At 44.2% G+C, this 16,266-nt stretch overlaps 2 protein-coding genes across 12 annotated transcripts in view; both read left to right on the top strand.

Moving 5' to 3' along the window:
* Positions 1-2,645, top strand: part of AP3B2 (adaptor related protein complex 3 subunit beta 2) — a 41,309-nt gene extending 38,664 nt beyond the window's left edge. For all 7 annotated transcript variants that reach the window (XM_039339554.1, XM_039339555.1, XM_039339557.1 and 4 more), the window contains 2 exons: positions 585-723; positions 2,170-2,645. In XM_039339554.1, coding sequence (XP_039195488.1) covers positions 585-723; positions 2,170-2,323 — 293 coding nt within the window. In that variant the 3' untranslated portion in view covers positions 2,324-2,645. The remainder of the gene's footprint in view (positions 1-584; positions 724-2,169) is intronic.
* Positions 2,646-5,501: 2,856 nt separating this feature from the next.
* Positions 5,502-16,266, top strand: part of CPEB1 (cytoplasmic polyadenylation element binding protein 1) — a 33,180-nt gene continuing 22,415 nt past the window's right edge. Inside the window, exons 1-3 of one of the 5 annotated variants that reach the window (XM_039339546.1) lie at positions 5,502-5,651; positions 10,912-11,089; positions 14,062-14,253. In XM_039339546.1, the coding sequence (XP_039195480.1) occupies positions 5,634-5,651; positions 10,912-11,089; positions 14,062-14,253 (388 nt within the window). In that variant the 5' untranslated portion in view covers positions 5,502-5,633. The other 4 variants (XM_039339545.1, XM_039339547.1, XM_039339548.1 and 1 more) reach the window with 4 other exon arrangements.

Genomic DNA, 16,266 nt, shown 5'->3' with positions numbered 1-16,266 from the left:
GAGCCTCAATCAGTAACTTTCATTTAGCTAAACCACAGGGAAACACCATTTTGGATTCTGCACATAACATGGCAAGGAGTAAGCTAGAATTGTTTGCTTGCTTGACTTACATCTGTCTTTCCTTTTGAAACTGAAGAGAGATTGATTTATTCCAATCACGGCAACCTTGTGGGAAAGGTTGGATTTAAGGACAGCGATTGACCTAAAATGACTTTTCCATAGCTAAGGTTGGATTTCAACGTAGGCCTCCCAGTCCTAGATTGACTTAGACATGATCTGGGGTGAGCAATAATGGCAACTTTACGACCTATGGACTTCAACTCCCAGAATTCTCTAGCCAGCCATGCTGACTCAGGAATTCTGGGAGTTGAAGTCCACGGTTCATAAAATTGGCATAGTTGCCCATCCCTGCACAAGATGGCATCCATTTTGAAATATTTTAGTCCATGAAGGGAGATAATTTCACAGGGAAGCCCTCAACTTACAGCCATATACTTAAGTGATGATTCAAATTACAATAGCACTGGGGGGGGAAAGGCGACTTTGCTTGAGTTGTTATTGCTTTTGTCTTTTCTAACCTCCAGGGAAGCTAACAGGGATGAGTGAAATCACAGAGAAGCTGACTCTACCTGACTCCTGTCAGAATGACCACGTGATTGTGCAAAAGGTGACAGCGGCTGCTAACGTGAGCCGTGTGCCCTGCGGTTCGGACAAAGAGTACAGGTGAAGAAATGGCTGCTGTTTTTCCTAGTCCTCCTGGCCGCCTCTATTGGATCCTTCCTTGAAAGGAGAGATTCCTTGGATCCCTTGCAGATCCTCTTTTTCGAAGGAGATCTGGACACCTCACTATTTTGCTAAAGATTTTGAGCTAAAGAGAGCCGTTTGGTCTAGGGCAGAGGTAGGCAACCTTGGCTCTTTTATGACTCGTGGACTTCAACTCCCAGAATTCCTGAGCCAGACATGCTGAGGGGAAGGGAGAGGTTTCCAAGCTGAGCCATGCTGGCTCAGGAATTCTGGGAGTTTAAATCCACGAGTCATAAAAGAGCTGAGGCGGCCTACCCCTGCTAAGTCCTCCTGTTCTAAGCGGTGAGCCTCCTAGATCAGGGGTAGGCAACCTTGGCTCTTTTGACTTGTGGACTTCAACTCCCAGAATTCCTGAGCCAGCCACGCTAAGGAGAAAGGGAGAGGCTTCCAAGCTGAGCCATGCTGGCTCAGGAATTCTGGGAGTTGAAGTCCATGAGTCATAAAAGCCAAGGTTGCCTACCCCTGCACTAGGTACTTCCCAATTTTTAGAATTCACAGTTGGCATTGTGGGAGCTGTAGTCACAACATATAGGTAGTCCTTGACTTACAGCCAGCCAATTACAGTCATAAGTTGAGGACTACCTGTGTAAGAGATCAAGTTGCGAATTTTACTTAGTAAGAATCAGTTATGCACATAATTGCTCCCATATTAAGTTCCAGCTGCATTGGGAAAAAGAAAGCAAGGGCATACAACAGCTACCTATAGCCAGCAGTCATTCTAATGTCACACTCTGGTAGAGAGAGAGTCAGTTCAAGTAAATTGTCCAGTTTGAGCTCTTCTACGTCAATATTAGGCAGCATTTTCTGATCTTTTAACGTGCCAGGAGCTGCATTCTAAAAAAAAAAAGTGGATAGGATCCTAATTTGCATGAATTCAAATCGATTTAACAGAACTGAAAGATTCCTGTAAGTTAAAATGACATTAATAGTGTTCATATGCTTTTCCCATGGATTTAATAATTTTTCTTTGGAGTAATGATTCTTGCCCTGAAGGCATGTTTTTGTTCTTCTATTGAACCAAGAGTTTCCTGGCTAGGACATTGATAACCTTAAGAGGTGAAATATCCTGGAGTGTTTTGTGCCTAAATGGTCCAGTTCCCTTGAAGATGTAGGGCGCGTCTGTTTATTTCTTTGAGTCCATAGCTAAGGTTTTCTGGACTTAGAGCAGTCTCACCTTGAAAACTCCCAATTTCTTTATTCCAGCCACCTTCTGCTTTTTTAATCTTGCTGGTTTCTACCTTGGAACCTATGGACATTCACGTCCAACACATCCAGAAAGCTATTAGTTAAGAACGTTATTCCAATATTTGCAGCCACTCTTAAGCTTTTTGTTGCTGTTTTTCCTTGGCGTTTTCTCCTGGCCAGGTTTGCCGCTAAAACAGTGAGTGGTGGGTGTCTCATTTTGATCACGCTGGAGAAGAGACCAGACAACTCAGCCCAGCTAACCATCAACAGTGAGAAGATGTTGATTGGTACCATGTTGGTGAAAGACATCATCCACTCCTTGACCCAGGAGTGATCAAGGTGGAATTGGAGTCCATCTCCCATCTCCCAGAAACATCAATCATCTTAGCCAATGCTTCTGTTGGCTAAGCCTACACTACAATGTTTCTGTTGGTTGCGATTGTAGTCCATTTGTAGTCCACGTGGAAAGCAATGCTTGGAGAAGTGTGTGGGTCTGTGTGTGTGTGGGTCTGTGTGTGTTTAGAACACAGGGAAGATTCCTGTGACTCCACTGCCTTTGTTGTGTAAATTCCTTCTCTGCCCTTTCCATTCTTCTGTTCTACAGCTCTATTTATTATGAGCAGAGACGGTTCAATAAAATGGCTCCTTAGATTTGGCTTCTCTTTACTGGTTGTTTTGGGTGGTAGTAAAAAAAAATTACTTAGAAAGGCAGGATTTAAGCCAACTTCCTTTTACTGCCTGGCCGAGGAATTCTGGGAGTTGAAGTCCACAAGTCATCAAAGGGCCAAGTTTGAAGACCCTTGTCCTAACTGCTATGGACTGGAGGCGTGCACAACTTATTTAACATGGGAAGACCACATCGGTACCCGACGGTTGAAAGACAGCAGAGGCAAAGATAATACCAAGTGCTAAAACTACAGGAATTTAATTTGTGGAGTGCATTTTCTTTCTAGGAATTCTGAAAGAAAGGAAATGAGCAAGTTTGGGAAATGAAGTCAGCTTCATGCTAGCTAGGCAAATGTTCAGACCAGTTTCTGCGGCTTAGCAGATCATTAAAAGATGGTTGCACGTCTCTTTGTTTTAAACAGAGCATCTAGTAAAGTGGACGGGCTTGAATTAAATATTTTAAAACCGGTCTGCACTTTGTCTCAGTTGGACTTAGGTTTTCGCAGTTTTTTGTGTAAAAAAAAAAAGGCGCCGGAACTCTCACACGTCATACAAACTGCCTTGCCTACCCTACAAGGTTCCATCCAAAAAAGGTGCCGGAACTCCGTTCTGGGCGTTCGTACAACTGAAATCCAAAATGGTTTCAGTGAAAAATGCTTTCATACAATGGTAGAACTAAAAGCTACTCAGTCACAAATTGGCTTTACAATATACCCTCTATTTTGCTTTTATTTTGAAGGCGACTTTTGTTTTGTTTTCCAATTTACGTATGTCTGTATGCATGCCTACACACTTCACAGATCTATTACTTGTAGGTTCCACAACAGCCCAGGTTTCTGCAGAAAATTAATTGCCCGCCTCTGCCCTGTAACAGGCTGGTTGTTGGCTGTTGCTTCCTTGAGCAGCCAAGTCCTTGACTCCTAAGTACTTGATAAGCTGGTTGTAAATCAGACTCCTGTTGACTGACAACCGTTTTCCCAGGCTTTAATCATTATTCATTCTCATAGAGATTCCCTGAGGATGGGATCCAGCACAAATCCGAAACCTCTGGTTCCGGTGATCGACCCAAATTGGATCCATAGAATAGAGCTGGAAGAGACCTTGGAGGTCTTCTAGTCCAGCCCCCTGCTCAAACAGGAGAACCTACACCATCTCAGACAAGTGACTGTCCAGTCTCCTCTTAAAAATCTCCAGTGATGGAGCTTCCACGATTTCTGGAGGCAAGCTGTTCCACTGATTAATTGTCTTCACTGTCGGGAAGTTTCTCCTTAATTCCAGGTTGCTTCTCTCTTTGGTCAGTTTCTAACCATTGTTTCTTGTCCTTCAAATATATTGGATCCTGGGACACATTTATTTGCCTTCCTTCTTGAGGCTTATTCATTTTAACTACTGAGCTGTATAACCATTGGAAACTCCGGGTTCTCCAAGGCAGCTTCATTCCCAGGCCCAAAAGGCCTGCAGATTGCAAAGGTAAAAATCCTGAAGCTAGGCAGCCTTTAAGAAATGCCAGCATTTTTGAGTTCACCTCAAGAAAAGTTAAAAAGGGGGGGGGGGAGATTAATTGAAATTCTGCAGCTCCTGCTTCAGGTGTTGGGTTTAGAGTTCCTCCATGTCCAAGATCAGATTTAACTTGCTGTAATTGGAGACACCCTTTGTTTACTCAAGTTTCCCATTTCCCACTTAATCTGTCATTATCTAGTTGTTAGTTCAGCATCTGCCTAAGAATGCGATTTCCCTTCAATTAGTATTTGGTTAAATGCCTTGCATTTAAATCTAGCAAGTAAAGGGCAGAAAAGGGGGGGGCTATGATAAAATGCCTCTCCTAATCGCCCATAGCCTGTAATCTGTTCTTCGTGCACTGCACTAAATGACTGTGTTTATTTGGGAATCGAAACTACCTGCACACCCACATCAGTTTATTCATAGCCATGGTTTATTCAGCAAACCAGGATTTAATTAAACCACGACTTAGCATAGAACGCGCTCCCCCGCCCCGTTCCTTTCTTTCAGAAAACAACTCCTCTTGTAAAACAAGGCACACAAAAAAAACTGTTATTAAAACCAAGTGGTGGGATAGGGAAGGGCATCCGAAGAACATAACCTTATAGACACATCTTGGTTATCAGCTGGCCAATCAGGGCCATTAACACGGTCTAGGTGCCGTTATTAGAACCTACTTAAACCACCTTTATTGTAATGGCCTTTTAGTCCTGACGATGCTGGGGAGTTCCCCCAGCGAAAGCTTGGCAACTTTTTAGTATAAGTATATTTTTAGTAAAGCATTCTTATTTTAACCCTCCCGGTGATCGTATTCAATTCTTTTATTCATAATTATGCCTGGGCGTCTCATTTTTACCAATATATATCACACACATATACATATATATTTTTAACAGTGCACCGGCTTCGCTTGCACCTGAGCAAGCCCCTGCAGTTGGCTTCTCAAGTACACATTTTCACGTTATTTTTTTTTAAAAAAAAACGCCGCGATCAAACAATCAAGACCTTCCCGACTTTAAAAATAAAAAATAAAAAAATATTTTGCTTTTTAAAGTTTGCAAGGGTGCGCGGCAAAAAAAAAAAAAAAAAAAGGCGAAAAAGAAACGCCGGCAGGGTAAGCCCCCTGCCCGTTTTGCAAGCGCGCAACTTTTAATTCCCCTGCTCGCTGCAAACGGCGGAGGGTCCCCCATCCAACCCACCCCCCCTGCCCGGGGTGCACGTGCTGCAAAGCCCCCCCCTCTCCCTTTCCTCGGGCCGGGGGGGGGGAAAAGAGAAGGAAAGGAAGGCGCCCACGGAGCGTTTGCAAAGCCGGAGAGGCGCGCGCGAGGCATCCTCGCCGCCTGACGCCCGGGCGTGGTGCCTTTGCGCCTCGCGCTGCGCCCGCCCCCCAGGGAGGGAAGCGGCGACGGGGGGGGGGACGCGGCTATAAGTCTCCCGCGCCCAGCGCTCGTACGGGATTTCCGAAGCATCGACTCGACATGGCTTTCCCGCCCCCGGTGAGTCGAGGCGAGGGGAGCCTCCGCGCACGTGGGAAGAAGGTGCGCCGGGCTGTGCCCCTGCCCGGGTGTAGGGCTCCCTTCGAAGGCTGGTTTGCTGGCTGGCCTGCAACACGAGTCTACCTCCCTCCCTCTCTCGCGCGCCCCACGAGCGGGGCTTCTCACGTCTCGTAGCAGAAACGCGTGTCTTTTATTTATTTATTTATTATTCCTTTCTGGTTGTTTGCACGGGAGCGCTTCCCTTGGGAGAGTCGGTGGGGGAGGAGAAGGAGGGGAAGAGATTCCTGCAAAGGTCCTCCAGGGTTGGCCCTAAGGTTGCTTCCCTTCCCGACACGTGTCGGGAACGCGTTCTGGGTCTCCTTTCGGCTGCCCGCTTCCCTGCACGGAATTTCAGCCCTGGTGCAGGGTCTCCTGCTTGAGTGGGGGTTGGACTAGAAGACCCCTCAAGGTCCCTTCCCACCCGGCTATCTGTTGCTCTGTTAGGCAGCTGCCTAATTGACTAAACCGACCCCGGTTTAGTTGTAACGAAATGGCTCGTGTTAGCTTTAAACCGGGTTGGGTTTTTTTTTCCCCCTTTCGGGATTCCGGGCTTGCGTATGCCAAACCGTGCATATTATTAATGCATTAATAGGGGAGCCACACGCCTGAATAAATAAATGTGCATGGTTCTGCCTCCCCCCAAATATATCTGGGTTTCCACCTGGCTGGTGCTTCCCTCCGCTTTTCTTAACCCGTTGCCCCATAATTTGTTTTCTGCCATTTTCTATTTCTAAAGAACCTTTTTTTTTTTTTGCTTTAGCCTCAGCGAGGGGGGGGTATTCTAGAACTTCCCTTGCAAGTAAGTCCACCATTTGCGGTGAGGAGAGTCTTCCTCCAGTTATTTTGGGGTGCAGAGGCCTTCAAAAGCTGCCCTTGTGGGGTTCTCAAGCCTCCTTTGACCCCCTGGAAATTCTGGGTGTTACCCTGGGCCAGAAGGAAGTAATAGCTCCATTTTTAACATAAGTCTGAGACTTTTGGCCACTTTTCAGACTTGTGGACCTCAACTCCCAGAATTCCCCAACCAGTATGTGGACTTCATGGGAAGCATGGAATTCTGGGAATTGACGTCCACAAGTCTTAAAAGTTGACAAGGTTGGACACTCCTGTTTTGCAGCTTATTTTTCCAAAATGGTATGAATTTATCCCTCGCCACTGCTAACCAGCACCATTAATATTGAGTTGGAAGCCTTCTCTTTCTCTCTCTCTGCAGCCAGGAGAACCAACATGTCAGCTCCTGCCTAAACTACCATTGGTTCCAACTTAACTACCATTGGTTCCAGACCGGAAGTCAAGGCGTGTGCCTGATTTTTCCCACCAGTGCAAAAGGCTTGTCCCAAATTTTATTCTTGCAACTTAATTTCCTCTCTGTTAATTTGGGCCTTTTGTAATTATTATTATTTTTTTCAAATAATGGAGTGTGAAAGATAGAGAGTTTTTGTTTCAAATGGTCTGTTTGCATTTTACCCTCCCTTGCATGGGAAGCCTGATGCCTCTATAATGTGAGGTTGAGATAGCCTTAAAAAATGGGAGCTGTCCCAGGAACAATCTTTATTCCCAAAATACACTCCAAGGCCATTATAAGATTTTGAAGATAAGGAGGCGGAGGGAGTTGCCGGATTTTCTGCTAAGAACAGCTGTTGCTTTTTAAGTCGGGACAGCAGCAAAATCTGGTTGTCCATTTTTCTGCCTCGTGATAGGTTGCAACTAAACCATATGGGGAAATGCATATCTGCAGTAATATTACATTTGTTTTCATGAAGCCAAAAAAGCCTGCTTCAGATTAATTCCAGACGTTTACAATCTATTTTACTTTCTCTGCTTGAGCAAGTTTTAATAGCAGCCTGAGAAATTCCATGAGCTCCCCTTCCGTAGCTTAAAAAAAAACTAGAGGTAACAATTTTTAAAATAAATTATATCTAGAAGATTTTCAAGGAAAGACCATCAGCATATGCACCTTTGAGTTCTTTACTAGGGAGTAGGAACTATAAATTTATTACTGAGTCAGATTTCATATAGTACAACTGGTTTCATCTGATATAGAGACTTTAATCCCAGAAAAAAGAATAAATGAAAATATGTATACAGATAATCCTCATTCACTGACTGCCTCTTTTAGTAACCATTTGCAATTACAAAGAGGATGAAAAAAAAGTTTTATGGCCAATCCTGGCATTTATAATCTTTGCAGATATGCAAAGCAAAAGAAAGCTGAAATTGGGTTGTAACCAAGCTGTGGTTTCACTTAGTGACTGCTTCACTTAACAACCAACTGGCCAGTCCCTGTTGTAACTAAACGAGGATTACCTGTATGTATATGTGTAAGAGAGCACTTGTTATATGAGTGTAATATAAAGCCCTTGTAATTTAAAAAAAATAAAAATCCAGAATTGGAGAGGATTTTGAATTCCAAAATCTTGACTGTCCATTTCGTAGTTGGGGAACTAAGGTTAAATGGCTGGCCCACTGCTTTTTTCTCCCCATCAATATGTTGTTAATGGCACGGACATTAGTGATGATTCAGCAGCTGGACTGAGTCTTGATATAAACGGGAAAGTATTTCCTTTGCAATTGCTTGTAATAACTTCCTGCTCTCCCCTCTTGCTAAGTAATCTAGTGTTGTAAGAACAAAATCTGGTGACTTAATTCTAAGGTTTTGAGGCTCAAGAAAATTTGCAGAAAACCTTGAAATACAGTGTTCAGTTCAGTTTCTACTCCAGGAGATAAAATGTGCAGTTATTCCAGACTATAGGACAGTGATGGCAAACCTTTTAGAGGCCGAGTGCCTAAACTGCAACCCAAAACCCACTTACGCATCGTTGGGTGCTGGGTGGGCATGGCCCATTGGGTGGGCATGGCCCATTGGGTGGGCGTGGCTGTGGTGGTAACGGCAGACTGGGTGGGACTAAAAAGTTCAATCAATCAATTCCAACTTTGCAAGATCTTTTTTTTTCCGTGAGAAGTTGAAATTGACTGATTGAACCTTTTTTTTTTTTTTTTTTGCACTTGGCGGTGGAGGTCTAAAACGAAAAGGTTTTATAAAACCCAGCTGAAGGCCTAGGACTGGGGCGATGGCGCAGATGCCCACAGAGGGCTCTGAGTGCCGCCTCTGGCACCCGTGCCATAGGTTCACCACCACTGCTATAGGACACTGTTTTTCAACCTTGGCAACTTTAAGATATGAGGACTTCAAAGCTCAACCAGCATAGCTGGCAGGGGTATTCTGGGAGTTGAAGTCCACACATTTTAAAAGTTGCTAAGGTTGGGAAACAGTGCTATAGAATGATTAGAAGTCAATGTGTAATTCTTAATTATGGCTGATAATAAAGACCTTGCAGTACTAGCCAAGTTTATTATTTTGGTTCCTTCAACTCTTGTCTTGAGGCTGGCAACTGTCTGGGCAGGTCCCTGCAGTTTCCTTGGCAAGGTTTTTCAGAAGTGGTTTGCCATTGCCTCCTTCCTAGGGCTGAGAGAAAGTGACTGGCCCAAGGTCACCAGTTGGCCTTGTTCCTAAACAGGATTAGAACTTAAGTTTCCCAGGTTCTAACCAAGGGGTCTTCAAACCTGGCCCTTTTATGACTTGTGGACTTCAACTCCCAGAATTCCTCAGCCAGCATGCCCTGGTTGAGGAATTCTGGGAGTTGAAGTCCACAAGGCATAAAAGGACCAAGTTTGCAGATCCCTATTCTAACCTAATGTTTTAACCGCTATGCTAAACTAGCTAAGCACAGTAGATAATTGGTTTGTTGCTTAATGTCATTGTGCACACAGGGAAGGGAGCAACAGGGAATGCACAAACTAGAGGGGATATTTAGTGTGTCTGGGACAGAGTTTGTCATAATTCTGCTGAAAACAACAAAAACTGAAGACTTACAATAGACCACAGTGTGCAGAATTTGGGAAGGACGGTGCAGTTTTTTTGCTCTTGACCAGGGCATTGAGAAATCAATGCAAAGGAAGAAAGTTAATTGTACATTAATTGATTTAGATAACGCATATGAAAGTAAGCAGGAATGATGGGATAAGTTGCATGAATACGGAATTGCAAGGTTGTCTACTTAATGCAATAAAAGTGTTATTTGGTGGAAATGAAGCCTGTTGAGATTAAATGGACAGCTTAGTAAATGGTGAAGTTCCCTTGATTGCTTAATGCAGTTATTAATAAATGTATTATAAGGAGCCTTGATTATGACATTGGAGGCTGGTTGTAGGTTTGCTAATTTATTTATGGCAAATGCTTCCGTGCTACTAGTCATATATAACTCAGTGGCTTAAGGCATGACATCCAGTACATATACATTATAATAAATTAACATTATTTATTTCAGGATATTGGTAGTATGAGTACCATCAACTTAGTTTCATTGTAATTTACTAATACCATAAAACCCTTACAGCGAGCAGCAGATGGTGCTGTAGTGATAGCTGAAAATGTGATTTTTGCAGCACATGTTGGCTGTTATGATGTAACCATAGATGTGAGCATTCATCAGTCAAAGACCAAGGAGATTTGTGGCTGGATGGACTTGATGAAATCCTGAAAAAAAGAGAAATGAGAAGTTTACAGAACAAAAGGAAAGAAGGAGAGCCTTATTTATATCTAATTTTATATAGCTGCCTGTCTCACAGAATACTTTGGGTGGCCTGCAACAGGGTTAAAAACTGGTTATAAATAAATAAGCATTATTATTATTATTATTATTGCAAAAATATTAAAAAAATCTCTAAAACACAAAGCTGAAAGAAGAAATATAGGCCGAGAGGGTGTTAATAATTGATAATAGGAGAGCCAGCTCAATAATTCACTAATAATTCTAATTTTCCCAGCTTAATGCTCTTTGTTATAATGAGGTGGTGGAAGCGCTGGCAAGTTTTCAGAATTCTGCCACCGTAAATTATATCAATAAAGTCAAATTCCAGTGTTTGTAGAGTCACTTTCCTGATCTGAAAGGCTGACAGTAGGGCATGGTGAAATTAAGAATGAAAAGGTATGCAAAACTATAGTGGATAAGATTATTAACTATTGTTATGTTTCACTTTTTGTCATACCTTAATTTGCAAGCTTAAGGTTTCATACTCTCTACGTTGCTAACCCTCTAAAGATTGTGTGTGTGTGTGTGTACAGAAACCTTGATTCAAGATGGATGCAATCCTTCGTATTTCAAAGCAAGCTTAAATACTGGTAGCTTGTGGCTTAAATCTTATTTCTCTCTTTTTTTACTAGAAGGAAGGTGTTGGTAGAATCACCAAGGATTGCTGGAACAATTCGGATGTTCCAGCTCTCACTACGTGCAGCAACGCTGATATTTTTCGACGAATAAACGCCATGCTTGATAATACTCTTGACTTCAGTGGGGTCTGCACAACGCCCATCACAAAGGAGAGGAGGGAGCTACTACCAGGTGATTTAATGAGTAAATATTCTATCAGGTTGAAAATCTTATGTTATTAGACATGACTTAAAATGTTTGTGATTTCCAAAATGGTTCAGATAACTTGTATCTGGGTGCTTTTCATTTCTGTTGGATTTTAACTCACATAATCACTAAATAATATGCCTTCGAGGCTGGGGATTATGGGATTGAAGTCCAGCAAATCTGGAAGAACAACATCAGAGAGTAGAGAGGATAAGGTTATTATTTGATAAGGTGGGTTGCCTTCAAGATCTTCTATTGTTGGGCAGGAAGGAGGAAGAACATGAATATTTCTGGAAGTTTTTAAGAAGAGACTGGACAGCCATCTGTCTGAAATGGTGTAGGTCAGTGGTGGTGAACCTATGGCACGGGTGCCAGAGGTGGCACTCAGAGACCTCTCTGTGGGCACGCGCGCCGTCGCTCCAGTCCTTGGCCTTCAGCTGGGTTTTATAAAACTTTTTCGCTTTACGCCTCGGCCGCTGTGGGGGAAAAACAAAAGTTCAATTAGTCAATTTCAACTTCTCGCAGGAAAAAAAAAGGTCTTGCAAAGTTGGAATTGATTGATTGAACTTTTTAGTCCCACCCAGTCTGCCGTTACCACCGCAGCCACGCCCAGCCAATGGGCCACACCCACCTGGCACTCAATGATGCATAAGTGGGTTTTGGGTTGGAGTTTGGGCACTCGGTCTCTAAAAGGTTCGCCATCACTGGACTAGAAGACCTCCAAGGTCCCTTCCAACTTTATTATTATATTATTATTTTCATTGATCATTGTTTCATATCCATAGCTTTGATTAAACAGAGTCATTTCCTTTCACCAAAATCAGAATTGGGACAGTCTTCAATTCCGATCCAACCACTGCAGTTTCCCTCTTCTTTATGGCAGCCCCTGAGATATTGGAATACTGCTATCATGTCCCCCCTTGTCCTTCTTAAGAAATGTTTCACTTAGCAACGGAAATCTTGGGCTCCGTTGTGGCCTTGAGTCGAGGACTACCCGTACTGGTGGGGGGAGGCATCCCGTCCCATACCCTACCCTGCATGTCTTCCCTTGGACTCCTCAAAATAGTAGCGTTCCAGCCCCACCGACTCTCTAATTGCAGCCGTCGTTGCCCACACAAATATATCTTAGCAACCACCATAAGGCTGTTGGCTTCTTAGTGAAAGCTGAAATTATTAGGAAACTTGCGCTCTCGGCTTCTTGTGATTAAAAACTGCACGGCTTTGCTTCTGCGGGGGTGGGATTGAAGCAGAAAAGAGCCACCGATTACAAGTAGTCCTCAAATTACAACAGTTTGTTAAGTGAGCGCTCAAAGTTACAATGGCACTGAAAAAAAGGGACTTAACGACCGTTTTTCAGATTTAACCACCATTGTAGCATCCTCGTGGTCGTGTGATCAAAATTGAGATTTTTTAATTTTTTAATTTCCATCAGCATAATCAAAAGTGCCCAACATTTGCAAAATTTGCATAAAGCAGGCCACCTTGCACGGATAACAATCTATGTTAGTTTAGAGAATAACATCGCTCACTTTCTGAACACAAGGGGAAGATCTGTTTTGCATTATGGTTATGAGAGCTAAGAACAAAGTCCTGAATCAGCTAAGCTTCTTCATAGAAGCATCCCTGATTTCAAGCAGCAATTACTTACCTAAAACCCTAAAGTTAGATAGCTGATAATCATGAGCTTGCCCTTAGCCCTAATGACATAATTTGCAATAAGCTGACTTTCACATCCTGCTAATGTTGCTTCGGTTATTCTTATGCATCCTAAAAATGTAAAGTAATCCTGGAAGGAGCTTTTCTTGAGACTAGGCCAGACCTGGGAAAATAAGTCCATTTTCTTAGCAAGCCCAGAGGATGGCGTAAGGAACTTGTCTCTGTGTGATATGAGTGCCAACCATTGTGATGTTGTGCAAGGAAGGAAAATGGGGTTTGCAGTGGAGATAACCTCTCCGTGCCCCAGTTCCCACCCTGATCTCTGCATTATGCTGGAATTGAAAAAAATACGCTGCACTGAACATGTTTGGGTGAATTCGCAAGCACAGAGAGATGATGCCTCCGTAAGAAAACTGTGACTACGGCCGTTGGAGAAGAAAGTACGTTTTAGGGTGCCGGCTGCTTCCTCCACCCCTTGCCCTTTTTTATGGCCATCTATATTCGGCATTGCCCTCTTTTCAAGTCTGTAGGACTTTTCTAGTTCAGAATTCCCCCCCCCCCCCCTTTAAAGGCTATCCATAGTCATAAACAATGCAGAGAGACAGGGAAGCCAGTTGCCAAGTTTAAAGCAAAGAGATGATGCTAGCAGAATTGTGAAGCTTTGCATTTTTTACCGTCTTCTAGGGCTTGTGCCAGCAGCTGGAAGCTTTCCAGGGGGGGGGAGATTTTGGGGGGGTGGGCGGGGCCAGGAGAGAGCACCAAGCCGACAGTGTGATCTCTCTGTCTCTATTTCGCTCGCTCGCGCTCTCTCTCTCTCTCTGTGGCTGCTGCTATGCTACAGCTGTTGCTGGAGGGGTGGCTGACTGTAGCCACCTCCCTGCACTGCTGATAGCTAAGCCCCGGCTCGGCTCTCTCTCGCTGCTGAAGAGAGACGTTCCTGGGGCTGGCTGGTGGCGACTGCCCCTCCTGCATGCTGCCTAGATTCCCATGGGCAGGTTTGCTCTCCACCTCTCTCCTCTAAACGAAGATGTGGTTGTGTTGCATGGCCGAGTGACGTCTATGGCACACGGTAAGCATCAGCAGCTTGATCACATGCTGGCCCAGTCGGTAGTGCAGGCGGGATAGGAAGGTGGAAGATAGAAGCAGCTCTGTTTACAGGCCATATGGTACTTTTGCTCCGGCTGGATGTGAGACGTCGCTGCCTGCAGAAGCGTCCCCTGATTGGGCTGGGTGGGAGCTCCCCAACACCTACCTGTGTGGGTCTGTGTGGCTTTCATTGTCCCCCTTTCCTGTTTGAGCAGAGTTTCCAGACTCCGAGGGAACAGGGGCCGCAAGCAGGATGCTCTTCCCCGCTTCTGTCCAGGAGTCTCCGCGTGGTCTGCCCGACGCCAGCGACCTGTGCCTTGGATTGCAGTCTCTCAGCCTGCCAGGGTGGGATAGGCCATGGAGCACCCAGGACACAGATGCTGCAGCCCAGCCAAGCACGCAGTCTGGTAAGGGAATCTGCTGACGCACAGCAACAGTTGCTGGATTGCCTTCTGTAGCTCTGTCATCAGTAGCCAGTCTTGGTGAGAAAGAGCAGATCCCTAGCAGCTCCCTTCCTTCCTTCCTTCCTTCCTTCCTTCCTTCCTTCCTTCCTTCCTTCCTTCCTTCCTTCCTTCCTTCCTTCCTTCCTTCCCCACCCATACAGAATCATAACTTTCTAAGTTTGAAGCAGTACAGAGAATATATTGGTTAATAGATAGAAGCGAGTTTTTTTTCCAACCACATTTTTGGGGATGGTCCTGCAGGCACATGGGGTGGTATGCAAACTGTTGTAACAGAGATGATGGAAAGGAGTTGCCGTTTGTTTATCTGGTCCTTCACTCCCAAATGATTCCAGGCTAATTTAGACCAGTTACCCCTGAAGTAAGAGGAATTGTGTGGGTTCAGACTGGGGGGATATTTTCAGTTGCTTACAAGATGCTCCAGAGCCAAACATTAAAAAGATGTGACAGTGCTTCTTAGATCTGGGGTTAGGACCCTTCTTTTTGTGGGCTGTTTATTATTATTTTTTATGTACTTGTACTTTTAATCTTAGAGAAGATTGTGCTCAGTTTTCCCTTAAACTTAAGCTGTCCCTAAAATATGGGAAGCTTACACCTGTTCCATCCAGGGCTGACTTCCCACATTTGCTAGTGTGATGCTTCAGGAAGAGGCAGCCTCCCCCAAGCTCAGATTGGTCAAAACAGAGCACTCCACAAAGGACAGTGACAAGGCACCTATTGTGGTGAAGGCGTGTGTTGTGCATTAGTACTGGATTTTCCAGGATCAATGATAAAAAGGTTTGGAACCTATAGTATTGTGGCAGGACCTCTCCACATATGTATTGGTAGGATTTTTAGAGGAATGGCCAGGCCATTACAAGTCTTTATGGTGTCCACATATGAATTCAAGTAGGTTTTGGATGACTTTGGAGGAGGTAAGTAAAAAGGCCCACTTGTCTGCCTCCCAGATTACTGAAGCTCCTTGGTGTCCATCCATTGTAACTGGACTAAGATCAGCTGTTTTATGCTGCCATTTTTACCAGGCTATCTAGAATTGTAGCTATGGACAGCTCAAAAGCCAGTGAGGCAAAACCACACCTAGTTGTACTCCCTCGTTGCCATTGCTGGCATTAGCAGTCTGCAATTGGCAAATGAAACTGCAGCCTTTCATCAGATGGCTTTAGTTGGTAGCTGGTGATGCTCTAAATGACCGTGGCTGTCTGTAGGAGGCCTTCTAAAGGCCTGCACCCGGCCATTCTTGGTATCTTTTGGTTTCAGAAGTCTTGACCTCCTGGTTGTAATCTTTAACTCCTTGTCTTGGCCGTAGTGTCTGCTGGCTCTTTCTGCAGACATTTTGAGGTGGGGCAAAACTGGAATTTGCCAACTGTAGGAATGTATAAAACAATAGAGGTGTTGCTTTTTCAGAGGCCCTGCGGAAAAAGTTAGTGGTGTTTGGTCAGTTAGCAGGATCAAAATGGGGGCTTCTCCCTGCCCTTAACAGTGTGTCCCATGTGGGTCAAAGAGTTCTTACAGTAGGGATTGGAAAAACGACTCCTAAATAGCATATAGACAGCTCTGAACGGTTCGTAAGAAGAGGAAAAATTCCCAACCCTGTCTGGGAGGTTCAAAATAATTTTCTCAGATTTCCTGTCATCCGTCATTTTGGCCCAAATTATAAAAGCACATAGCTTCGGTGCTGGGTGAGCAGGACTCCCAATTTATCATATTGTCATTTTGTCTTTGAAGAGAACTGCTCCGACATCAAATGGACAAATTCCACAGCTCCAGCTGATGGAAAATTAAATTTCATTTACTGGCCTAAAGGCGTTCATTGTCTGAGACTGTATTCCAGAAGCATAAATTGCGTTGCAGAATCATTTGAATGTTCTCTTTCTATTCCTTTGGCGTTTGAATTGTATTATTCTAGCACCGTGGCGTGATCTGTATAGTGACCCTGATGCTAAATATACTTCCGTGTGA

This window comes from Crotalus tigris, unplaced genomic scaffold (genome assembly GCF_016545835.1).
Source record: "Crotalus tigris isolate CLP2741 ecotype Arizona unplaced genomic scaffold, ASM1654583v1 scf7180000017735.2152567, whole genome shotgun sequence".
NCBI classification, from domain to species: Eukaryota; Metazoa; Chordata; class Lepidosauria; order Squamata; family Viperidae; genus Crotalus; species Crotalus tigris.
This window is presented reverse-complemented; position numbering and strand designations above follow the sequence as displayed.